This window comes from Diplotaxodon limnothrissa, linkage group LG4, assembly GCF_057381915.1.
Source record: "Diplotaxodon limnothrissa isolate DT_005_m linkage group LG4, D_limnothrissa_male_GT1.1, whole genome shotgun sequence".
Lineage (NCBI taxonomy): Eukaryota > Metazoa > Chordata > Actinopteri > Cichliformes > Cichlidae > Diplotaxodon > Diplotaxodon limnothrissa.
This window is the reverse complement of record NC_140599.1, coordinates 10,985,397-11,012,240: the sequence shown is the minus strand read 5'-3', so window position 1 is coordinate 11,012,240 and position 26,844 is coordinate 10,985,397. Positions and strand designations below refer to the sequence as shown.

The following is a 26,844-nucleotide window of genomic DNA, read 5'->3' as shown; positions in this document are numbered from 1 at the left end:
TCTCATGTTTTCTGCTAAATCGGAATGAGTAAATTTAAAAAGAAAATGTGCTTAAAGTTATAGTGCATAACATTTTCCCCTTGAGATGTTAGTAGATTGCAGATTGTCCCTCCCAATTAAAGCACATAATCCTAGCTATGGTAGCTGATGTAGGACAAACATGTTTTTGGCAGCCAAAACCAAAAAGATGTGCCCCATCACGGACACAGCTGGTTAGAGTGCTTCGCTACTTTTTTACATGCTATATTTCAACATATTTTAATAAATCATGGAATAAAAAACACATATATAATCCATTAATGATTTTGCAATATTTAACACTATAACCCCAGAGTCACCATAAAATCTCTGAGTGTATTTAGCAAAGCTAAGTTTTGCCACTATCTGTGAAAGGCTGTCAGTCCACCGTTTACCTCAGCTATCAGTGCTAGAAGCGTCTATGTCTGTTTATTTGGGAGGATGCTGTAAAAGTTTGTGAAAGAAGTCAAAGAGTCAGCGCAGCTCACTTCTGACAAATGACAATAATATTGAGGTGAGTTGTTGAGAACTTTTCTGTCAGCAGGTGCTGCGGTTTTTGCCATAGTTAGCCAAACCAAGCTAACTTTTAGTTATAAAGCACTTTAGAATAGTACTTAACATTATACATTATACAATACAAAAACAACTCTCAGTCAAACACTGTGGCCAATCAAAACAAGTGGATTTTAAGAAGTGACTTAAAACAATTAGCCTCTGTTAGCATATGTTAGCCTCTGTTAGCATCTGTTACCTGCTGCTAGCTGGTATTAATGAAACTTTCTTGGAAGTCGATATAACTTTGTTGGACTCTGATGCTTAGTGAAAAAACTATTATAGGATGTGAGAATATAATCAAGGAGAAAGTGCGATTTTAAGGACGCTCTATCCAAATATTATCAGGCATATTGTTAGCTTACTGTATAACTGGCTGGTATTGTATAACCTGTCAGTTGTAGGTTGACTGGAGGGAACATGGCACTTTCCATAAAATAACCTATGAAAACGCATCAATTTCTTGGAAGATGACTAATTTATGTACTGTGTTTTTTAAATTATGAAATAACCTGAAAAAAATTGCTGACTGTACCTTTAAAGGAACTCTGACATACTGGTTATTTATTGTTACTGGGTAAAACCAGTATGGTTTCTTTGTATAGTAAAAGTGTCTCAGTTGTGTGGTGTGGTTGAATGAGTTCATACTGCAGTGGTGGCAAAGCATCCTGGCCCATTGAAAAAGCACAGAGCAATCAGAAATGCATCCACTGCCTAATCACTTTATATGTCAATTTAAACCAAACCATCAGTCCTGAGTGCTTCCTAATGGACAAAGAGAAACAAAAGAGGAAGCAAAGGAGGAGGAGATGAAGGAGAGATAGAAGAATGGGGCAAATAAAAAAAACAGATAGCAGTGATATGATGCGAGGAAGAAGTGAGGCAGTCAGAGAATCAAAGCAAGACATCTTAAAAATCCACGTAGATGTACATTTAAATTCGCAATAAATAAATAAATATAAACGCCTAACTGTTCCTACAGTATGTGGTTATGTCTTAATTTTGACAATCTGCACATCCCCTTGTGGTTTGGGAGCTTCTTGTTGCTGCGAGATAAAGTCATCAGATAAAAACCAAACATGCCATTTACCTCGGTAGCTTCTCCATCTCTATTTCTGTCTCATTTCTTTGGACTCATCTCCCTCTCTGAACTGCAGCCTGTAACCCTCCCTCTCATATAACCTCCTTTCTACCTTCCTGTGCACCTCCTTCCTCTCCCTACTCTCGTCTCAGGAGACAGAGAGAAGAGAAAAGAAGCTGGCCACCCTTGGGAGCGTCTGACTGAGAAAATAGGTCAATGTGGAAAGCTGTCTACCTGTTCTCCCCCCCTTCTCTCTTGCAAAAAAAACACAAGCAGGTATGAACACCAGCAAGTATGCATGCAAGGATACACACACACACACACACACACACAAGCCTAAACCTTACACTTTGCACATATTGCACCAATGGCGATCACTGCTTGTTATTTTTTATGCCACAAAATCACAAATTTGTAATTTTCTTTGTCTAGTCAGTTTTAAGTAGTCATTCTGGTTGCTGACCTAATTCAAAGGTCAATTATAGAATTATATTCTGTAGCAGGGTTAATCATATCTATATCTTTTATTTAATAATAATACATGGATATTACAGCAGTGCTACATGAGCATCATACTATAGAGAAGCCTTCTACTTTTTTTATTCCACTCCATTAATCTAACAGCTACACGTGCTTGTGTCACATTCTTCAGACTAGTTATTCATTTAAAATTCATGCACACTTCATATTAAATATGATGCATTAGCGCACATTAAACTCACCAGCCGTATACAAAGCAGTCATTAGTAGTTAACAGCTGGGCGGATGTGTAGCGGCACAGCAGCGAGAAAAATGTCAAAACAGCTGCATAAGTTATGATTTTGACCCGATGCTGGTGCTGCATAAGAGTCAAAGGATCACACTGGGCTGACTTGAGAAACATCCACCCAGTGGTTGTTGATACATGTCAGTCAGGGCTATAATTGACTGATTACACCACTATCTGTTAACACTGCCTACACAATTATGCCTCTGTGTGTAGTCCAGGGTTCGTTTATCATTAGCAGCAAAGGTTATTCTGAATGGGTCAGTTCATCAAACACTTCCCACCTCATCATTCATTTTAGATGTTTTTTTCCAGTTATTTTAAAACTGCATTATCTAGAAAACCACTTTTTATGGTGAATTCCTGCTTCTCTGTGGAGGAGTGTAACCCAGGTTAATACAAAGTGATGGATTACGAAAATTAACATTTTATTTATGGCGGCCAAAGATTATAATAATATATATAATTTTTTTTTTTTTTAGTGTGTTTGTTTTAAAATAAATGGCCTAAATTTCATTCAGTGCCTGCTATTTACTGGGTGAAATTGGATTTGACATCAAGCAGTGCTATAAAAAATGTCTAAAAATGTTTTACCTTCATCCCTTAAAGCATTTTTATTAGCAAGCTAATGACAGTAGGGGCCTGAAATGTTGTTATTAAGAATTGCATTTTTGCCCTGGCACCTTTTCAAGCCAATGTGGCGAACATCTTCATCTTAAACGCAAAACATCTGCAGTTCAAGACCAGAAAGAGACACAATCTCAGCTTCACAGGTTCACAAGCTAGGACCCTCCTTGTGCTGGCCCCCAGCTTGGATAAATGGGGGGGTGGGGTTGTGTCATATAGGGTGTAAACGAGTCATCCCTTCAGAAATAAGGAGCCAGCTACTTAGCTAATAGATATGATAAGTATAAGATGTGACAATATGATAATTGTGGAGCACTCAAATCACAGAAAAACGAATCAGTAACACGTTGCAGAGCAAACATTCGGACATTAGACACCAGCTTGTGGTAAAAGTGCTCATCCTCTTTCACCTCTGTTTCATCCTCTGACGCTCAAACAGCTGAGGTAAAATATTCAGGCTAGCATCCAGTTCTTTTGAATAAATCATCATGTTTTCTGTTCACTCTCAGTCGACTTTATTATATGCATTACACATAAAGGATATACCCTTGAAGTATCACTGACATAAGACACACAGAATATAATAAATGTTGCAGAGGCTGCTTGGTGTCAAGTGTGTGTCTGAATAAATGCGCAGCAGCATGCACGCTCAGCAAAACAACCCCGGGAACATGAAAGTTTAACAAAGCCAGTGCTTGCATTTAGGACACCAAAGCACCAAATGTCAAAGTCACGGATATTGCTTTGTGCAGTGTGGCCACACAGAGTGCAATATGTGGTATACAATATATTAGAGCTTTAAGTTAGACTTTTCTACTTGGTTATAAGATATTTATTATTAAACATTATACTTTTCACAGGAAAAAAAAATCTCTATCTATATACCTGATAGTCTTGCTGCTATTTCCACTGAGACAAAAAAAACCCTTAAAAAGCTATTTTTGTGCAGAAACAATTGCATTTCTTGTGTTTCAGTGCATTAACACCCAGGCTCACTCAACTAATTAGAAATGACGAAAAAAAAAAATACAAAGAAGTGTCATTCAATTAAAACTGAAATGGATGGCAACAGTAAAGAGATGTTGATGACTGGCAGGATAAGTAGAAGATGGTTTATTCAAAATAAGAAACATTAAATAAGTGCATGTGAGCAAGAACGTGGTTTTCAATTCACGTTCTTTGATTTATATTATTCCTTTCATTTAGTTGTGATTAAACAAAATCAATGTTCAATACACAGGCCAGTTTTACCTAAAGCCCTTCCCCTTCCTGATTTTTTACTTTTTTGCATTTTTGTCACATATACATGTTTCATTTCGTCACACAAAGATAACCAGCATCAATGCAAAATGCAGTTTTTAAATAATGGATTCATTTATTGAAGGAAAAAGTTATCCAAACCTACATGGCCCTGTGTGATAAAGCGATTGCCCCCTAAACCTAATAACTGGTTTTGCCACCCCTAACAGGGAGAACTGTAATCAAGTGTTTCTGATAGAAGCCAGTGAGTCTTTCAAATCACTGTGGAGGAATTTTGGCCCACTCTTCTTTGCAGAATTGTTTTAATTAAGACACATTGGAGGGTTTTTGAACATGAAGGTCATGCCAAAGCATCTCAGTCAGATTAGAATCCTAACGCTGACTGGGATGCTCAAAGATCTTCATTTTGTTTTGGGGTTTTTTTTTAGCCTTAGGACATGAACAGAAGGCCAGACATTCTCCTACAGGATTTTGAAAAAGATGAAAAAGAGTTTTCACATGACTGTATATGATCCTGTTAGAATAGAATAATATATTACATAATGTAACTGGACCACAGAGCAAAGTCTGCTTTCCACCCACCTTGTTGTTGTGACAGAGACTGGGTACTTTGATATACGAGATAAATTTCACACCCTCTGGGTGAATGAAGGGACGGCTATGATTTCAGATGTTAAGGTTAGGATGTGGACCCAAGTAACCTTGCCAAAAGTGAAAGGTCCCTGATGGGATGACCAGTCAAGCGTGCAGTCAGGCTGAGTGTCTGCTTTCTCTTCTCCCCACACACTGTCAGGTCAGTAAACTCTACTATTGTGCAATATCACCCTACATTTTTTCCAACCCTCTCCATTTCTGTAACATCAATACACACACACACACACATATACACACACAGACACACACACGCGCGCGCGTGCGTATACAAACACAGCCTAGAGTGCAAAATGGGATCTCTAATGCATCCACTGAAGTGGTTTTAGCTATCTGACTGCAACATGATACCAGCATGGCTTATAGTGTTATTATACTGCAGCTACTCTGTAGAGTCATGCTTTCGCCAATCTCTCTTCTTCTTTTTAGTTCAAAACATGAACATGAATATCTCAAAGATTAAATACTGATATATCCACTGGTCCTCCTTACTATCAAAATGAATCAGAATCAGTCATTTGGTACATTAAAAAATGTTGAAGTGTTGGATAGTTCAAAGATTTTTTTCAATCCAGCAGTGTGCACTCAAATGCCATATTTGAACTCATTTCTGGTATATAGTTACATTTCACAATAACAAAAGCATGTGGAAAAATGAAATTTTACCATGAAATTCTTAGTCACAAAGATAAAGAAAAGGTTATATAATACTAAAATTCCACAGCAATCATCCAACGTTTGTCCAAAGTTTACACAGATGGAGATAAAATGACCCGGGTTTTACATTATGAACGGAAATTTTTTTTTTTTTATAGTACAGTTTGTCATATTTACTCAATCCAGCGTGGAAGTTGAATGAAAATGTCTTTTTTTCCATTGTTGTAACTTTGATCTTGAAAAATATTCCAAGTGGTTTATTTTACAGTGCTGTGAAACTGAAATAAGCATGATTCCGAATTATTGTCATTGAGTGACTTTTTTTTATTAGTGCTGGACTATATTATATTAATATATTATTAACTAGCCAGTTATCAGACATTTTTTGATGCATTTGTCCCAAATTACAGATCCTGATTCATTTTGATGGCAAGAAAGATCAGTGAAGATGGTTTTGAGGTATTCATTCAATTCAATTCAATTTTGTTTATACAGCGCCAAATCAAAACAAGAGTCGCCTCAAGGCGCTTTATATTGTAAGGTAGACCCTACAATAATACAGAGAAAAACCCAACAATCACATGACCCCCTATGAGCAAGCGCTTTGGCGACAGTGGGAAAGAAAAACTCCCTTTTAACAGGAAGAAACCTCCGGATGAACCAGGATCAGGGAGTGACGGCCATCTGCTGCGACCGGTTGGGGTGAGAGAAAGAAGACAGGATAAAAGACTGCAACATGTTCAAACATTTCCACAGCAAAAAAAACCAACAAAATTGAAAGGGGGTCTTTGGTCTTTGGTCTTTGGACCATTTTTCAAAACAAATATAACTTTAAAAGTATTTAAAGTATTTAAAGCTAAAAATTTCACAGCATTCATTATATATGTTCAATCTTTGCATTATAAACATTTTTATGCAAATCTGCAAACGTTCTCGAAATCGACAGATTTGGGATGGAATGAATAAAGCAAGGCCTCCATTATCAGTTATTAAGGGTTTTTTTGTCCGCTTGCTATGATGATGAGCATAAATGTTATTGTAACAAAAGCTTTCAGAGCAGTGCTTGAATTAAATAATTTTTTAGGAACCTTTACTCCCCGAGTCTTCACTTGTATTGAAATGGTTCTCCAGATATTTCCAGAGGTTTGAATTCCACTTCTATGGAGAAGTACAGGAATTATGACCTGGTAAAACACAGTATCCTGCATTTTCCATAATTTGCGTTATTACCACTCATTAAAGCCTGTTTCCCTGACAAACTCATACATATTCCACACCTGCAGGTTGTCATAAAGGTTTCCACAGCCCACGCTGAAATAAACTCATGACTCACTATGACATCACCTTAGCCCCACACTCCATTCAGCTCCTGCAAGGCCACAGTAGACATTAAACAGCTTTAGTCATTGGATAGCTGAGTCTATCTGAACATCTTGTACATAATCAATGCCGTGTCCTTTAAAAATCTTTGCCACTTTGTAATGCAGTGTTTCTTTTAATGGGCAGCTTAGCCCAAGATTACTCCAATGGTTTTCATTTTGAAAACTTTAGATGTGGAAACATAGCATGCTCTTCAAGCTCCATACAGTCCAGCAGAGCCTTTTACTCTGAAACAAGTGCTCCTAGATGCTTTTCATCGCTCTGCATTTGTATTAGTGGGAACTGCACAGTACAAAATCAGCATTGCCTAGCAACCAGGTGACCTTTCTTATTAGCTGTGTGTGAATGTGCATGTATGAGTGACTGTGATTGTAACAGGCAGGGAAATCCTCACATCAGGGTGGGAAAGCAAACCGGCATGCACTTAAATACAGCGCATGCATATCAGACTTGTGAATACACACACACACACACACACACACACACACACACACACACACACACACACACACACACACACACAGATGTCTCTTATAGAAAGTGACATACACTTACAATTACCATTCAACACATGCACACACTGTAATTAAATATGAGAAAGATCACTCTCTGTCCTTAGTTTGCCACAGGGAGAAAAAAAAAAAGAGTATGTCCACTAAGCAAACATCTAGCTGTCTCCTCTCTCTCGAGCACTGGCACACCCACTGCAGTCTTACTGCACAAAAAATGCAGCACAGTGGGATGGGATGCCTTGCTTCAGGGCAAAGCACTAAACTGTTTAAGTGAACAGCAACACCATGTCGTATCCACAGCTGGACAAGGTTAGAGAGAAAAAGTAGTTTAGTGAAGAAGTGACAAAACAGAGGCACTGGGTACCTGTCAGGTCCATAGTAATTGGTTCAGGTGCATCATCGCACAGCAGGGTCAATCTGGTCACCTTGACATTAGGACCAGAGGCGTCTGAAGAGGAGAAACAGTCCATTATTGCAGAATTCAAGTACCTGCTTGGCTTTTGTTTGTTCAGTTTTCATCTTTTCTTTTTTTCCTGATTGACTGAGCTCCACATCATGAACAGTAGCAGGGAAAATGAACAAGCTGGCCACATTAGATACCACTTATTTGATCTGTAATCAGAGGCTGGCCATTGCACTAATGCTGGAGTATCAAAAGGCATCTTAAAATACAGTATCTAACATTTAGAAGCACTAGAAAAACATCTTGTCCCAAGCTTGTATTTAGAGATAGTTTCGGTATTCAGCATACAGCTTCTCTTCGAAGATAAAGTCATCTCCCCTCTCTTTGCTGCTTTTCCATTGTCTCATTATAGCCTTTCTTACAGAATTCAATGCTACTAAGCTGTAGATGAGGTGGTGCTGAGTTACAGCAGTGAGGGAGTCAGAGCTGTACTGATATCAGCTGCCATAACACTGGCTGCTGGGTTAGAGATGCTGAGACAAGCAGGTCCGTAGGAAGTGTGTGTGTGTGTATGTGCAGGTTTGTGCATCACAAATTGTTGTTGTAAGTGGATAGTATTAAAGTATAAAGCTGCAGTAAGACTGGGCACCAGCGTGATTCATGAATCTTCCTCTTCCACGGCCAAAGAATAAACACACACCAACCTGCCATCATTGCTTCTGGCCCCAGCAGGGTCTGCTTGTACTTCACCAGACTTTCATCATCCTTGTCCAGCTCCTGAATCTCCTGCAGGGACTTTTGAGCTGGAGGGTTGTAGTTGAGATTTCGCTCATCATCTTCCTCCTCGATGGGCAAGTCATTCTTTTCAGCAATCAGACCTTTGAGAAAGAAGAAAGAATATCATATTACAGATGCACATTTTCTTGCAGTTTGCAGGCTGGGTGGGACCAGTGTTTATATCATGTACATTTCCACCCCCACTTACTCACTGTCATCATCATGTTATTTTTTTTTTTTTTTTCATATTTAAACCATTAACACTAAAAAAGGCTGTTTTTAAAAAGTGAATATTGTTACACTTCACACCTTTGGACTATTAATGTTTAGATGTGTTTACTTGCAGTTGCACTACATTAGCAGGATTAAAAATTCAAATTCAAATTTTATTTGTCACGTACACAGTCATACACAGTACGATATGCAGTGAAATGCTTGGACAACTGCTCGTGACCTAAAGAAAACAAAAAAGGAAAAGGCTATGAATAAGATAGGAAATAAATATGAAAAATTAAAAAGGGAAATAAATATGAAAAATTAAAAAGAGTAAATTTTACTAGGAAGGAATAAAATATAAATTAAAGTTAAAAAGGAAATAACTGTACAACACAAATTAGAATGAAGGGTAAATTTAACTGGGAAAGAATAAGATAAAATATATAAATTAAAGTTGAAAATAAAATAACTGTACAACAAAATACACAATATAGAACTATATAAGAATGTATGAAGAAATATAAATAAATATATACACAATAACAGCAGCTGTACAAGTATTAACTGGAAATGAAGAATATAATGTCCAGTGTTGTGCAATCCACATTATGTCTTCTGCAGTGCAAATATGCTTAAAGTGATTTAAGTGATGAAGTGAAAACAATGTCCAGAATGTCCAGTGTGTGTGTAAGAACTGTATGTGTGGGTCAGTACTGTGTGGTGGTGTGATTGAGAGACCGTATTAGCACAAACTAGCTGCTATATATTTTCTAGCTGAGTATTTCATCCATTTATTTTGGAAGCTTGTTTCTGCTACTAAAAAAAACAAACATTGCCATGTCAAAATTTTAACTTATTAGATTTTAACCTCCTAGGACCTGGCGTCCACATATGTGACATTTTAGGTTGTCTAAATTTTGTCTAAATTTGGCCTGATATCCACTTACGAGGACATTATACTGCCACTGTTCTAACAGAATTTAAAATCAGTGGCCTCTTATTTGGATCTCATTTTTCTCAGAAACAAAAATGAGGTAAAAAAAAAAAAAAAAAAAAAAAAAAATCAGGTAATTCTTTGTTTTTACATTCATCAGGTCCAAATCACCCCAAATAGCAAAGGGAAATTAAAAATGCATGTCATAAAAGAGTTCGGGTCTTAGGAGGTTAAAATTATTTTGTTAATTTCAAGTCATTTTCCCAGAAAGTTTACATTAGTAAGTTGAAATTTTTACTTGTGGATGCGGAAAAATGTTTTTCCTTCTTTCAGTTTCAGAAACAAGCTTACATATAGCCTTTTATTTGTCTCATATTGTAGAGCATACTGTTCACATGCTATCCACATACTGAATAGCAACAAACAAACAGAGCAATGGTAGCGGTAGCAAGCTAAACACAATCTCAGTTGTGATTACAATTTTCAAAACTTGACACAGATGAGCACTTCTGAAACATTTGTAGTGTAAAACGCAATGCTGTCCATGGCAACACATCTAATCTGAAGAAACGCCTGGTCAAGTACAAAATAAATAAAAGCTAAAGGGTGTATTGTATTTGGTAACCTGGTAGCCAAATGTTAGCTAATGTTAGCATGCCTCCTTCCAACTTTTAAGAAGTTGAACCCACAGCACATGATGATGAAGAAATGTTTATTCATGCACTGACATGTTGTCCAGGGAGTCTAATAAGCTGTTATCAGAAATATGTGTGGTTAACATTTTTACATTAGCGGCACTGAAATTTCTTATTAGCATGCTAGTTACACTAAACATGTTAACCATATGTGAGATAGTATGCCTAAAACCTAAGTATACAGTAAGCAATAGTTGTCTAAGATTACTATTTAATACTGTTGTACGCAAACACTGTGACAATGGCATCAACATCACTGACATTATCAGACAATATGGAATTACTTTGTAAGCAAAAATTTGCACTCTATCATTCTAAAACAAGTAAAGTACCAATAAACAAGTAATTAGTACTAAATTCCAAGTACTGGTACAGGTATCAAATGTGAAACGTACTCAGCCCTTAATTACCGACCTACAAAATACCTTAGGTTTGACAAGCACCTGTATACTATCAAGAAGCCAGTTATAACTGTCTGCCTGACAGTCATCTAATTGCAAGTAAGGAGAACAACCCTGTCAGCAACTTTCCTCTGCAGTAAATATTTCTGTTATATTTCTCAGGCAACACAGGCAGGATTGCTTCATGTCAGCTATATGATGCCTTTTACTCCACATAAGTCTGCTGGCTGCATCCATCCGGAGTTTGATTTCATCGGGGATTTTGATTCAATACTGAAATTTACAGACATTCGATAATGTGTTCTGCAAGCCAAAATTTCATTTCAGCATCTCCATCTCATGTGCACCTCCAGAGAGCGATGCTTGCAGGCCGGAATAGTTATATAAATGAAAGGATGTGACCAGATAATGCCACATACATGAAAGCTTGTCAGCACTGGCTCATATTTACAGGGATGTACAAAACGTCTAAAACAGGTTGTAGAATTTTGTACATTAGATATCAATTAATTAATTTTTTTTAAGTTTAGTTTATTTTTACATAGGGACACATGTGTTATATGAACCAGGCAACACCCCACAACAAAACTAGATTGCCTGTCGCTAGTTAGGTATTTATAACAACGTTTCAGTTTAATTTTAAAATTTTTAAATTATCCCAATCAGGCTCTAGGTTTGAAGGCAAAAAATTCCACATACAAATACTCCGAACACAGAATATTGTTTGACAAACAAGAGGCAACTTGCCTTTACAACTACTATATCATGCTACTAGTTACTAAGCCCAGAACTTTCACAGGAACCACAAAGTCCCTGAGCTCATTTATGTATAAACATTTATGTATAAACTTTAGATTAGTGAATGTGATAAAATGATCAGAACTTAAAAGTTTCTAAAGCACTTTACACCCTTTTTCTCTCTTGTTAATGCAGGTGAATCATCAGAATGGGCCCTGATGAACTGATTTCATGTAGCTCCCGGGCAAAGCAGTGTGCAGGTTGTGAAACTTTTCTGGGCTGAGAAGGGCAAGAAAAGCCCCGATGGCATTACGGGCCTGTTGTCAGTCACTGATGACTACAAGCCTGTAGTTCTTAAATCTCCTATATCAGTGCATACAAATCTGAATGTGTTCCAGCTTGCCTGTAGGTCAGGCAGGATTTTCATGATGTATTGGGCACTCTACTAAATATGATTCTGGCACATTTAGAGGGTGCAAAAACCTTTGCACCCTTTTTTAATTTAATTCTTCTTCAGCTTATATTTCTATTTGAGACCTGTGAGGATTCATATCATTGATCCTGACTTGATATGTGGTTATAGCATGTGATGGTTGATGGCATTTTATCCAATCTTCTCTAATCTTCTTTCCTCCACTGGACCACCACAGGAACATGTTCTTTTGATGATTTTGTTTGTGCTCTATACTAATGAGTGTGAAAGCCAGGTACCATATTCTTAAGTAGGGAGTGCAATTGTCCTTCTTGGACTTATCAAAAACTATGGAGATGATCGTGGATTTTAGGAAGAAGCCTATAACCACCTCCCCTGTGGTGATAAAGGATACATGTGTGGAGTCTGAACTGATTATAAGCTGGACTTTGAGCTTCAGGTGGATGCTGTAGCCTGCTAGTGCATATACTTTTATCACAAGCTTTTCTTTTTCATGTCAACAGCACTTTTATGAGACATTCTTTGGTCACGGGTCACTGAACCTAAAAAACAAAAACAGACTTCAAGCTACGTACAATGTGCAGCAAACTTGCAGATGTGACCCTGAAAGACCTTCCTTGCCTGTGCAAGGTTAGGACACTGACTGCCTGATGAGCGCACTGGATTTATTTATGTTCTGCTACTAATTGTGACTAAAGGGTTTCCCAGCGATTGAGTGTGTTGCTCACTAACAACTACTTTTGATCAGAAGGTGATTGCACAGGTTGCCTGATAGAGGCAACCTTGCAAACAGTTCCAGTTTGATTTGGACTGACTGCAGTCACTCTCAGAGATTGTTGAAGGTTTCCACATAATTGCTGCCTAAGTTATAAATGCAGACAGATTGCCAACCTATTGCCATCAGTCTGAATGAGTCTTTGTCAATGAGCACATCTTGGGGGAATTGGCTCAGTTTTCTGCCAGCTGGTTATAATCTGGTTATGTTCCTGTAGAGCAGGAAGGTTGCTGAGTACAAATGTAATAGCTAAATGTGAATTTCTGTCCATGTAGAGAGCAATCGATGGGTGATTTTCAATGATTTATTTCAGTAAATTGCTCTATAATCAGAAACACGCTGCATTTAATGGCGAACTTGAGCCCATTCAATGACAGACTGATAGCAAACTGACTTCATCTTATGGCAAAATTAATGACAGGTTTTAGAGACAGTGTTGGTGTATTTGATCTCATTTTGCAGCAAATAAATAACTGAACTGGCATCATTTTTATTGGATACTCAGATATTGGCAACTGGCATAATTTGGAGTTGAAGAAAATGGTTTAAATTACAATCGCAGTCATATCGCATAGTCAGTGAAGTATTCTGATAATATTGATCATATTGCTGGGTGCCTGTTTAGTCCACCTCTACAAGCCCCTCCTTATCAAAGGATTTAAGTTGCCTCTGTGTGGCTGCAGATAACATATGGCAAAGTGCAAATATATACAAATATACTCAAAAACCTATACATCCCAGCTGACATTTGTCTTTTGAATGAATCCCTGTATTCTTAATGTTGCATTGCCTTTTTATTGCATTTTGTTTGATGGTTATGTGATTTCTGCTGATTGTACAAAAAAATTAATTTCCCCTTTAGATTGATACAGATATCCTTGATCCTTTGTAACCACTTTACAAAGAATAATGTAGCTTTGAAGACAATAAAACATTTTCTCATTAATGGACAAACGTTTTATTCATGCTGCTTATATTTCATCACAGCCCATCAGTCATATTGGACATGCTGGAATAAAATCTCTCTCTCTCTTGTTTTAAAAAATTACATTTTATGATTGAAGTTAGCAGCACATTCTTTCTAACTTCCACCCCCCACACACACAAACATACTGAGACAGAAGAAAGATAATTTCTTACATAGAGACATAACACGGTTAGAGACACAGATGCACAATGCATACCTCTAGACCCCAATTATATGTAGAAGAGAAAACGCACACAAACTGTGCCACGCACATCTATTTAGTGCCCAGTAACAGCCCCGTGTAATAACCTCTGGTTCTGTTTTTACTGTTCATAATGAGATGACACAGTGTACATCACCCCAGAGCTGTGTGTAGAGGTAATTGGATGATATGGGGGAGTACACAAACGAACGCACTTGCTTACACACAAAACACAGAGATGCACGCAAACTGAGCGGTACCTGTGCACTGTCCTTTGAATGCGTGTCTGTTACTTACAGTAGCACCCCACCCAGTCAGGGCCAAACACGGCTGCCTTCACCTATTACCATGGCAACACTTTCAACTCTGCTTTCAGTGACATCATCCTTAAAGTGCATCTTTTTTATATGACCATATATACAGCAAGAGAGCCATCGTGAATCAGCTTTAATACTGCACATATGTTTGTAAAACGAGATGTTTAATGGTTATATTCTTTTCCTGAACCCATGTTAAGTTATTGCTAGACAGCTAATTCCCTATCATCACTTACCACACTAATGTTAATAGTTATGGAGCACTAAAAGCAATGATCTTGACTTGACACATGATTTCTTCATTTGTAGTTAGTCATCGTTGTTTAATTAAGCGAGTAAGTAATAAGCCATCCATTTGCTGTACCCACTTATCCTTTTAACAGTGTCACAGGGGGCTGGAGGCAATCCCAGTTGACACTGAATGAGTGGACAGACAGCCAGTCAGTCACAGGCCTGACACACACACACACACACACACACACACACACACACACACACACACACACACACACACACACACACAGACAAAGAACCGGTCATGTTTATATTGACAGGAAAATTAAACTGCAAAGACAACCCACGCAGGGACGAGAACAACATAAAGTTTACACACACAGGCCGCTGTTGGCCTATTGGCTTGTAATGAGGCTAGAAACAGCTGCCACAAAGCACCACAGGTGACTTTAGGCACATCAAAACATTTTATCTAAATGTGCCACTAAAAATTCAGTCATTACACTTTTCATCGTAAGAAAGTTTACTCACAAGGTCAAACTCAAGAGTAACTGCCATGCTTTTAAATAACTGGCAACATCAATTAGTACAATTTCTTACTTCCCAAACCGCCAAGAGCTTTTCCTGGATTTTAACATTAAATATGCATATACTGTGAAGCATTATAGACTAGGACAGCAACAGTCGCCAACACTAACACAGAAGTGGAGTTCTCAAAACTACAGTTCCTTAAATGTCTATTTCAGGCTGAAGTCAAACTCCCATGTTAAGATGCCCAACCTTGGAATAAAAAACAAGCACAGAGCCTAGTCCAATACCAGATTTGGATTAAATTACCTTGGTTCTTTTTATATAACACTGCCTTTTAAAATGTGCTAAGGCCTGAAGATATGCATTATTAGGGACATGGCCTCTTTGACCTACTTGTGGAGCCGGTACCTGTGTCACCTCTAATTTAAAGTTAATTTGACTCACTGAACTAGAACTCGTGGCTGTGTTTGTGCCTACAGGAGTATTTTAATACAATTATGTATGGGACAGTGGCGCGGCTGCCCCTCTGTTGGTCTTCCTTGGTCTCTTGTGTTCTGGGGGCCTCTGGATATCTGGGGCCTGGATCTCCTCCATACCTGCTTCATACCCTGGAGGACGGGGCTATGGCTCCCCACACTCCCTAGCAGATCGTTACATGGAGAAACCTTTGGAATGCAAGCATGCTGATCCACACAGGTATGCACACAGGTGTACACACGGGTGTTCACAGACGCGGACTACACCTTTCTTGGCTGCTGCCTCAAAGCACATTGTGCGCTGTCTATCTTGCGTGCTGCACAATATCGTTTATTATTTAGTATCTACTGTTATCTACTGCTAGCTAGTTTATTGTGATGGTGCTGGTTTTTTTATTATGTTGCTCTTTGTTGTTTGCTTTCTCTTCTGTTTTTTTTCTCCATACAGGTGATCCAGGTGTTTTGTTTGTTTGTTTGTTTGTTTGTTTGTTTGTTTTCTTTCTTCCCCCCCTTCTCACCGTCTCTTCTCCCCTTTGGTTTTCTTTCTCTCCCTCTCTTTCTTTCATTCTTTCTCCCTGTCCTATCCCCCAGTCATGTCTGTCCCGTTTGTAGCAACTGAAAATAAAATAAATTCCTAATTATAATAAAGGTCAATCAAATGGACCAATATGGCAAGGCCATGATGATCCACTTGGTAAAATAAATCCGCTTGGCATCTTTCTTGGCCTTAAGACAACAATTCTGATGGCTAAAGATCCAAACGGGACACACAAAAAAATAAAAATAATAATAATAATAATAATACAATTATGTAACAAATAATGAACCTTAGCTTGGTTAATTAACAGACCCTTCAATCTTTTAATGATCTAGTTTGATCTAGTTACTTATTAGCATATAACAGTGGTATGACTTTTACAGATTAAAAATTATGGTTATGTGTTTTTCTTCATTTAAATTTTTACTAGTGACTGATTTTATTTTCAGCAGAACCCGGACCAGCTTATCTAGCACTACTGTCTCTCAATAGTCTCCCACCAAAGATAACAGATTTATTCACAATGCATGTGCTCAACCGGACAAAGCTGTCCTCCCTTTAATAGAAAACTGACATATTTCTTTGTCTCCAAGTCAAGCAGAGTTAAACCTGTTTCCAGAGACAATAGCTGCATGTGCCACAAGATGGCAATAGTTTAAAGGATGAATGCAAAAAGGAAGATTTATGGCACAAACCTTTGAGATGCAAGGAGAGCGACTGCTTTCACTTTAGTACGCTTTAATGATTGCTATTTTTAAATTCACTAGGCAAGTATGTCTTGCCTTGCTTGCCCTGGCCAAACACAGCTGGCATACGGTTTGTACCATAGATGCAACTGGCTAACTAGCTGAGGTAAGTTAACTTAGCTGTCCATATTTAATCTAAATATAGTCATTTCTGACCCCCAAACAATGATTTTCATCATCATTCAGTGAGACTAAGCAAACTTTCTAGTTGAAGACTATTTTATTTTAATACAATACCTAAGTAAATCATTTTACATTGTTAGTAAAAATCTCTCTTACTTGCATAGTTACATTTAAAATCATGTGGCATGTAATATATGGATGGTTCATGTCTTCATGAATGATTCAGCCACCTGTATTTACATATGAAACCCTGCAGTACAAGCAGCACGTGAGTGTGTACGTGCTCGTACATTAACACACACTGCGGGGCAAACGTGTTTCTGAGCTGCTATTTAAACCAGTTTCCTCTCTGACATCTGAGAGCTCCTCTTTGATCTCCAGACTGCTGACCTGTCACACTAACTGAATCAATTACCATTTATTTTAAAAAGCAGGCTATAGTCCACAGTGAAACCGCCTGAGTGTTTTAACATGGATTCCTTTTGAAGTTGTAGCATTTGATGGAAACTTGTCAAGCTTAGCAAAATATCTCCTCTGTTTGAACAGGTTACATTTTGACATAGGTTATATTAAATCTGTCCCAGTTAATCTGGTTCCTTATGGTGACATTGATGCAAAATACATAGACGCAAAGTTTTCTAAAGATAAAAATCTTACAGAAAGAAAAGCTCTGTTTTTGTCCAAAAGTGATTCAGAAGCTTCATTAAATCTAAACATGCAGAGCTATAAACTTCCCATATTGTGTGAATCAGAGTGTGTCCATGTGGTCCTCCAACTGTCTCAGCCCCCATCTGTGAAGTGGTATTTACTGGTGGATTTTCTTTGATGCTCATAAAACTGCATCATTAACCCACTTGCTTTCCAAACTATCGTCAGCTTCACTGAACATACTCGCTGCTAAACGCTACAAGTTAGAACCAGCCCTTTAAAATAAATATTAAAATCACAGATTTTGGTGTATCGAATGTATGTTTTCAGTTTGTTTTTGTCTTGTTTTTTAGAAAAAGGATGAAGAGAGTGCTTCAAAGAAACAAAAGATACTCGTCACCCCTAAAATGAACTTTATTGCTATTCCACAGAGTAGGTATTTATTATTCATGCGAATTTCTAGGTGCCTCTAGCTACAGTCTGAGAAACAGAAATTGATACTTAAGTCACTCTGTCATTATTTATTTTCTTCGTTTTTATTTAAATAAATGCAAATTTCAGTTTTTAAAATGCAAAAACCCAGTAGTCAAATCTCAAAGTTTAATAGTGTTTAAAGGAAGAATTAAAGCCTTGCATATGTAAGTAGAATCACAAGACACATCTGCCGGCATTTACAGCTAAACCAACATGTTTAGTGAAAGTCAACACAGCAATCTGTTTGGCGGAGGAGAGGGGGCTTCAGGGGAAGGAGGATACAGAGAGGACTGAACACATGAGAGCTGAAATGTATACTAATGGAGGCATGAGTCACAAACATGAGTGCACGCATTAAAGTTGTTCTTTCATTGGTTCCTTGGTGATGCATGTCTACCAAATCTACAGTATAGTTGATATACTTCGGATCATTTTTTAAAGGTTTAGCAGAAATTAATAGCAATAAAAACAATTAGAAACATTACTTCTCAGCTGATTTAACATGACAGCGTGAGGTTTCTCTGTGAGTGACTTTGTGTTTCTGACATCTGGTTTCAAGATGCCAAACTCTGGGCTTCCAAACTAATAATGGGTGATGTGGCAACCTCCATTTATGTCAAACATATGGCCAGAGGGCCAGAACTGGCCTGCTGAAGACCCCAATCACACTGGACTGCTTTGGAAAACGTGAAGAAGAGCAAATATTTTTGACTTTTAATTCCATTTTCATAAGGTTTACAACTTTTCCTATCAATAAAAACCTCCTTGAAGGCCATTTATACTAAACCAAAGTAACTAAATAGTAAATAAACAATAACATGAGAAGAGTTCCTGTTTTTCACTATGTAGAATAATGTAGTAGAAATGTGTAATTTTTATAGTGAGTCCTCAGTAGAATTTTTTTTAAACCACACATCTGTTACTTACAGTGCTAACAGATTTCTTCCATTTACTACACCAGCATTTCTTTATCATGTAGAAAAACTGAAACTTACTGTGGAAACGTTTTTTTCTTATAAAAAGATATGTGAGCGATTAAATGCGTAGTAAAACATCTTTACACTGACAGAAGGGGGAGTTTCACTGGTCTGACCCACTTAAGATCTAAGTGGGTTGAATACGGCCTGCGATATAAAATATTTCCAGTTTTTAGTTTTAGCTTAGCTATTCTTAAAAAGCTGCAGGCTGGAGTGGATTGTGGACAAATGAGCTGTTCATCTACACAATGGAGGCTCTGGGATGAAAATCCAGGTTAAAAAAATAAATCTTCTTTTGATATTTATTTAAAATAACATATCGCAAATGGAGCATTGTCTTGTAAATGGAAAAGGAACCTTATTGTGAGTAATCAAAGTTTCACGTCCACGACGTTCCTGCGTCTGTTTGCATAATTGCTTCCTGTCTGCCCCCTCATCTCTTAACCCAGATAACTGTTCACTGTGTCAGAAACACACTTATTCTTCTTTGTGTGTTCGATGTACGTCTGTGACAGAGCGTGTGTGCCCTCAGTGTTGATGTGCTGGGGGGGTCTATAGTCCTTTGAGACACTCTGTCACTGCTCTGTTCTAATACTATAACGAGACCTCTGGGATGCACACGCAGACTTACAGTGGGGCAAAAAAGTATTTAGTCAGCCACCGATTGTGCAAGTTCCCCCACTTAAAATGATGACAGAGGTCAGTAATTTGCACCAGAGGTACACTTCAACTGTGAGAGACAGAATGTGAAAAAAAAATCCATGAATTCACATGGTAGGATTTGTAAAGAATTTATTCGTAAATTAGGGTGGAAAATAAGTATTTGGTCACCTCAAACAAGGAAAATCTCTGGCTCTCACAGACCTGTAACGTCTTCTGTAAGAAGCTTTTCTGTCCCCCACTCGTTACCTGTATGAATGGCACCTGTTTGAACTCATCATCTGTATAAAAGACACCTGTCCACAGCCTCAAACAGTCAGACTCCAAACTCCGCCATGGCCAAGACCAAAGAGCTTTCGAAGGACACCAGGAAAAGTATTGTAGACCTGCACCAGACTGGGAAGAGTGAATCTACAATAGGCAAGCAGCTTGGTGTGAAAAAATCAACTGTGGGAGCAATCATCAGAAAATGGAAGACATACAAGACCACTGATAATCTCCCTCGATCTGGGGCTCCACGCAAGATCTCATCCCGTGGGGTCAAAATGATCATGAGAACGGTGAGCAAAGATCCCAGAACCACACGGGGGGACCTGGTGAATGACCTGTAGAGAGCTGGGACCAAAGTAACAAAGGTCACCATCAGTAACACACTACAACGGCAGGGAATCAAATCCCGCAGTGCCAGACGTGTTCCGCTGCTGAAGCCAGTGCATGTCCATGCCCGTCTGAAGTTTGCCAGAGAGCACATGGATGATACAGCAGAGGATTGGGAGAATGTCATGTGGTCAGATGAAACCAAAGTAGAACTTTTTGGTATAAACTCAACTCGTCGTGTTTGGAGGAAGAAGAATACTGAGTTGCATCCCAAGAACACCATACCTACTGTGAAGCATGGGGGTGGAAACATCATGCTATGGGGCTGTTTTTCTGCCAAGGGGACAGGACGACTGATCCGTGTTAAGGACAGAATGAATGGGGCCATGTATCGTGAGATTTTGAGCCAAAACCTCCTTCCATCAGTGAGAACTTTGAAGATGAAACGAGGCTGGGTCTTCCAACATGACAATGATCCAAAACACACCCCCCAGGCAACAAAGGAGTGGCTCCGTAAGAAGCATTTGAAAGTCCTGGAGTGGCCTAGCCAGTCTCCAGACCTCAACCCCATAGAAAATCTGTGGCGGGAGTTGAAAGTCCGTGTTGCTCGGCGACAGCCCCAAAACATCACTGCTCTCGAGAAGATCTGCATGGAGGAATGGGCCAAAATACCAGCTACTGTGTGTGCAAACCTGGTAAAGACCTATAGTAAACGTTTGACCTCTGTTATTGCCAACAAAGGTTATGTTACAAAGTACTGAGTTGTGTTTTTGTTATTGACCAAATACTTATTTTCCACCCTGATTTACGAATAAATTCTTTACAAATCCTACCATGTGGATTCATGGATTTTTTTTTCACATTCTGTCTCTCACAGTTGAAGTGTACCTCTGGTGCAAATTACTGACCTCTGTCATCATTTTAAGTGGGGAAACTTGCACAATCGGTGGCTGACTAAATACTTTTTTGCCCCACTGTATATACAAAAAGACACACATAGCTGAAAATAAAAAGGAAGCTTACAGGCCTCTGCACAGCCAGTAACAGCTATAATATGACTGAAAAAGGCTGTAAAAGCATATCGGGAGACTGTGCAGGCAGGGTTTGTTTCCATCTGTGGAGCTGCTGGCAGAGTGTGGTCTCTCCTGCCACAAATGACTGCACTTGATCCGTCACCTCTACGATTTCAGAGGGGTGATGCAGACATCCTGTCAACACTGGAGACACTCGTAACACTTAATCATGCTAACCAGCAAAGCACTGTAATCTCTGTCCCCGTTTTGCCCTGCTGATGAAAAGCTGAGATGACAAATAAATGAGACCAGCTGCTGGTCATATTGGCACATTCACGAGTGACAGTCCGTCTTTGAAATAACATAATGATACTGCAGACATCATTCAGTATGATTTTCACCTGCAGTTTGCAAAGTGCTCAACTTCCTTTAACCTCTGAAAATTCTCTTTTACTCATGACAAAAACTATAAAGTGTGCTATTGTTATTAGAAGAACACCATGCATGCTAAATTGTTTACATCTGTTTTCCTAAACTAAATCAAAATTGACTGCAATCATAATGTGGGGTTTCTTCATATCATCGCCATCTGCAGCCATCAAAAGTTTTTCAGTAAACCCGCTTATTCTGTCAAAACCCAGATCTCAAGCAGGACAGCATCAGTAATAAATCTCTATTATGAGACAAAATTGGCTGATTGCTGGATCAAGAAAATTCCTCCTTATATGTGAGCCAAGTCAAAAGAGGCTGAAAGGTTGAAAATGTCATTTTCACCATACCTTCTAAATGAACCCAAACATAAATGTGGAAATCAACTAATGCAATTTGTTCTGACATTAGGCAGTATATCCCCCTAGTGGCTGTGATCCAATTCTCATTCAATTTAGTAAGTAAATAAAAAGTAACAAGAAAGAGCAGTGCTGGCTTTTGCCAGAAAGTAAAGTCAATGTGTCATCCTCCAGTTCCAAGACGCTTGTGGTCATAACACCATGGTGCTGTTCAGCAAAAAAAACCCTGACTCACTGCATATAAATTTAACAAAAATGAAATTTAACAAACCTCTAATAAATAAAGTCGAAATTCAGGTGCCCCTTTTTGTCATACTGATGCTCTCCCTCTGTTGTCTCCCCCTGCTGACCATCAGAAGGACTGCAGAAGGACTGCTGAGCTCCGTATTCTTGAAAATTCACAAACTAAGGTTTGCCATATATTTAATGTTGCGATAATTAAATGTAGTTCAATTACGATTATTATTTCAGTTCAGTTCAGTTTTATTTATTTAGCATCACTTCACAGCGACACTTGCCTCAAGGCATTTTATATTGTAAGGTGAAGATCCTGCAATATAAGAGAGAAATCCCAACGTTCAGATGGCCAACTATGAGCATGCACTTGGCGACAATGGGAAGGAAAAACTCCCTTTTAACAGGAAGAAGCCTCTGTGAACCAGCTCAGGGAGGCCATGTGCTGCGACCGGTTTGGGATGAAGAGAATGAGAAAGAAAGAGAAGAGAAAAGAAAAGGGAGAAGACAAATGTTAACATAGTGTTAATTATGGCAAATGTTAAATATGTAGTTGTGGTATATGGACACATATGGACTACAGAAGAACTGTTCCGTCCATCATAGCAGGTCGAGTAGCCGCCTGAAGCTATAGCAACATAACTAATGGTAGATTCAGGGTCACCTGATCCAGCTCTAACTACACGCTCTATCAAAAAGGAAAGTTTGAATCCTAATCTTAAAAGCAGAGAGGGCGTCTGTCTTCCCAATCCAACTTGTATTACTGCTAACACAGCAATGGCATCTTTACCTTGCAAGCTAATGTATCATTATGCTTGATTATCCACTGGCTTTCGCAAATTTTGTCATATGAGCAGACTGGGGAAATGAACCTGCACCCTTTAATCATCATCCTCTTTTGTTAATGTTTGGCACACACGCACACACAGACACCCAGGCGCAGTAATATGTCCACAGCTGCTCTGTCAGCCTTGATGAGACAGCAGGTTGTCTAATTGACTGACTTGATTGCCCTCATATGTGTCTGTTCACCCATAAAAACCTCATTTATCACTAATAGGACAAAAAAAAGGAGGCGGGATGATGAACGTAAACAGATACCAGGGATAGTTCAGTAGGTAGAGTGGTTGCCCCATGATCGAAGGTCGGGGTACGACTCCACTGAACAGCTACCCTGAGGTACCCTGAGCACACTGCTCCCCGGGCGCTGCATTGGTGGCTGCCCACTGCTTCACTGTGTGAATGGGTTAAATGCAGAGGAGTAATTTCCCTACGGGGACTAACACATACACATTATTATTATTAGATACAGTGGTTTTCTTAGATCTCTTATCTGGCACCTGACAGCATGTGTGCATGCAGACCTGAGTGGTGGAAGTGAGCAAGAGACGGCAAGACAGGGGAAGGATTAGGGAGGGAAACGCGGAAGTTATGTTGTTGAATCTAAAGAGAGAATAAAGAATATTTGGATGAAAAAGAGGGGCAGACGTGAAGGAAGAAGGAGGCAGGTATGGAGCATCAGCTCTATTCAGATGGAAAAAAAGGAAAAAAGTGACAGTATAAACGAGAAAAGAGGGGGAAGCAAGCATGGGAATCACGTGGGTTATAAAATGCAGAGGGACTAGAAAAGAAAAGAGATTTCCATGAGGCATTTTCAAGGCCTGCTGCTCGCTGTGTGAGACAGTGTTTGCTGATTGACAGCTCAGGAAAAGCGTTCAGCCACTTGGGCCTCACCCACTCATCCAGTGTCTCTCTCTGTATCTGCCACACATACACACAACACTCTTTGTAAAATATCGTGAGCTGCTCCCTTTTCTTTCCAGGTAACAGCTGCTGACAGAACACGTCAATCTCAAGGTATCCCTCTGCTTTCTTTGTTTTCTGGTGATGTTTATTTTTTTTTCCAATACAATAAATCCCCATCTTCCTTCTGCCCAGTTTCTTCCTCACCTGCTCTAACCATTTCCACCTTCCCTCTTTGCTCTCTTATGTTTCTTCGCTCTCTTTCCACCACAAACTCCACTGATATGCTTCCCATTCATCCTAGCTTTATCATTTTGCTCCTTCGTCTTGCCGTTTATCTTCCAACTCAGTCACCTCCCACGTTCCTATCAAATTCTCCTACACGTCCTCAAAATTCTGTCCTGGCCAAATGACGATATTTGATGTGTCATATCCACAGGGAAAAAAATGTACAGAGGATGCAGGGTGCAGATTTTTTTTGCATTTATCTTCAACAAGAAACGATGCAAAGATTACCACAGTCAGATTTTGATTGTAAGGAACTAGTAAGTGTAGCATGTTTAAGGATATTGGACATGATATGATGAATGCATCTAAATGAAGGCATGGAAGCATGAGCGAGTAATTTTACTTTGAAAATCCTAATTAAAGGTAGATTAACAGAGAAAAACTGTCTTCAGTTCGAGAAATGAAAAGCAGCTGAACTTTAGGCCGCCCGAAACTGAAGCACTGAGCATTCAGTCTGCAGGAGAAACAAGCTGAGAGCTGTAACACTGCTGCACACCTGGAGCGGCACGATCACGTCAAACTGCTGTTTGAAATTCATACAGTTAATAGAATAGATTATCTGTGCCTTTCTTGGCTCTGAAGCACATTACTTCTCCACTTAAGAGACCTCACTCTCACCGCTCCTGTGGCTCTGTCCTTAAATCATGCTCGTTTTTCTTTTCTAAACCTTATAAAACACACACTTATACACACACCTGTGTGAAGGGAAACCCCAGCGCTTTACCACCATCTGGTACTGCACCAGGGTTCAACAATACTGCAGTGTAACAGACACGCTCGCACAGTTTTATCTTGCATTTATTATAGTTTTGCAAATGCAGAAGATGCTGTTAAAAGTAATGCAGAACGTTGGTGATGTAATATGACTCCTGCATACTCTGTGTAACCTTCTAAATGCACACACACCCACACACTGACGCACACACCTTTTTCCCTCACCATTCCCATTAATGAACAGACACATTTTTACAAAAAATGTCAAAAGCTGGCAGCATGCATGCAGATGCACATAAAGACATGCGCATGCATACACAAGCCACACACATGCACACAAAGAGACACGCGCAGGATACTGTAAGATGTGATCAATAGCTATTGATCTGCCACCTTTGGCTTGTCTTGGCAGCGCTTCATGTCAGACATAAAAATGTCCACACCCGGAAGAATGGAGACAAATTGCACACAGACTCACAGATACACACACACATACACATATGAACATCTCTTAAACACACACACAGAAATTAGATTTTATCTCTAAATCATGAAAATTCAGCACAAATCGATAACTGATTAGCAGCAACATTAACTTCAGTCACTGAAGTTACATTAATTCACACACACAAAGACACACACACACACACACACGCTCGCGTGCACTTCTTCATCGCCTCACCTCTGTAGCACATAGTTAGCCAGAGCAGCTCCAGCACCTGACCGCCAAACTCACACACATCCAATCCCAGCATGGTGCCTCTCTGCGGGGCTTTACTCTGTGAGACGGCAGGCTGAAGTAGAACCAGAGAACCTCCACAGGTAGCAACAAAGTGGCAGAGCAGGGATCGATTAAAAAAAAAAGAATCCACAGAAGTGTTTGAATAGAAAGAAAAGAGGTCAGGCAAGCATCTCTTCCTCTGAGGAAATAACAAGAAATACGTATTTACAGGTGTAGAGGGTTAAAGAGAAAGAGGACCGGCGTGAGAGAAACAGCAGAGGGAAGCAAGGAGGTATCCTTGGGTGTGGGTGTGGATGTGATAGGATGTGTGTGAGCTAGGAAGAGAGAGAGAGTGAGAGGGTGGAGGGAGGTCGAGGGAAGGGAAGCAGCAGACGTGAGAAGCAGCCGGCTTTCTGCGCTGCTTCTAGTCTTACATACACTAGAGTTTAGTGACAAAAGGAAAAAAAGAGATCTAAAGGCTGAGGATGCTGTCAGCTGTTTCTGGATGCAGTAAGGGTGCTGGAAGAACAGCGGTAGGCAGACGCTGGCTCAGCCGGCAGAGCTGTCTGCAGTTTAGTGTGTGTGTGAGTGTGAGTGTGTGCGGTGCTCAGACGCTGGCTATCGATTCGCAGACAAGCATGGAACCCCTCCCCTCCTGCATCCCTCCCTCCCCTCCTCATGCCATCAGCCCAGCGACTGCAATGAGCTCATCCTTTTACCCCCCCCCCACACACACACACACACACACACACACACACACACACACTCTCCCCCTCCCTCCTCCGCTCTTCCTTGCATCCCCTCCTTCCTTTCTTCCACACCTCACTCCTCGCGCCCCCTCCAACTCTCTCATGCTTTCAATTCCCCTCTTCGTTTTTCATTACTTTTACGAATTCTCACGTGGCGTCCGCTCTCTCCTCCTTCACCTTTGTATCACAGTGTCAAGCCAACTCTCTCTCTGTTTCCCTATTTATCTC

At 39.4% G+C, this 26,844-nt stretch overlaps 1 protein-coding gene across 1 annotated transcript in view; it reads right to left on the bottom strand.

The window, feature by feature from the left end:
* arhgdig (Rho GDP dissociation inhibitor (GDI) gamma) overlaps positions 1 to 25,901 on the bottom strand; it is a 31,714-nt gene extending 5,813 nt beyond the window's left edge. The window contains exons 1-3 of the mRNA XM_085352169.1: positions 25,829 to 25,901; positions 8,612 to 8,785; positions 7,869 to 7,952 (exon numbers count right to left, since the gene is read on the bottom strand). Of these exons, the coding sequence (XP_085208295.1) occupies positions 7,869 to 7,952; positions 8,612 to 8,785; positions 25,829 to 25,901 (331 nt within the window). The remainder of the gene's footprint in view (positions 1 to 7,868; positions 7,953 to 8,611; positions 8,786 to 25,828) is intronic.
* Positions 25,902 to 26,844: the final 943 nt, after the last annotated feature.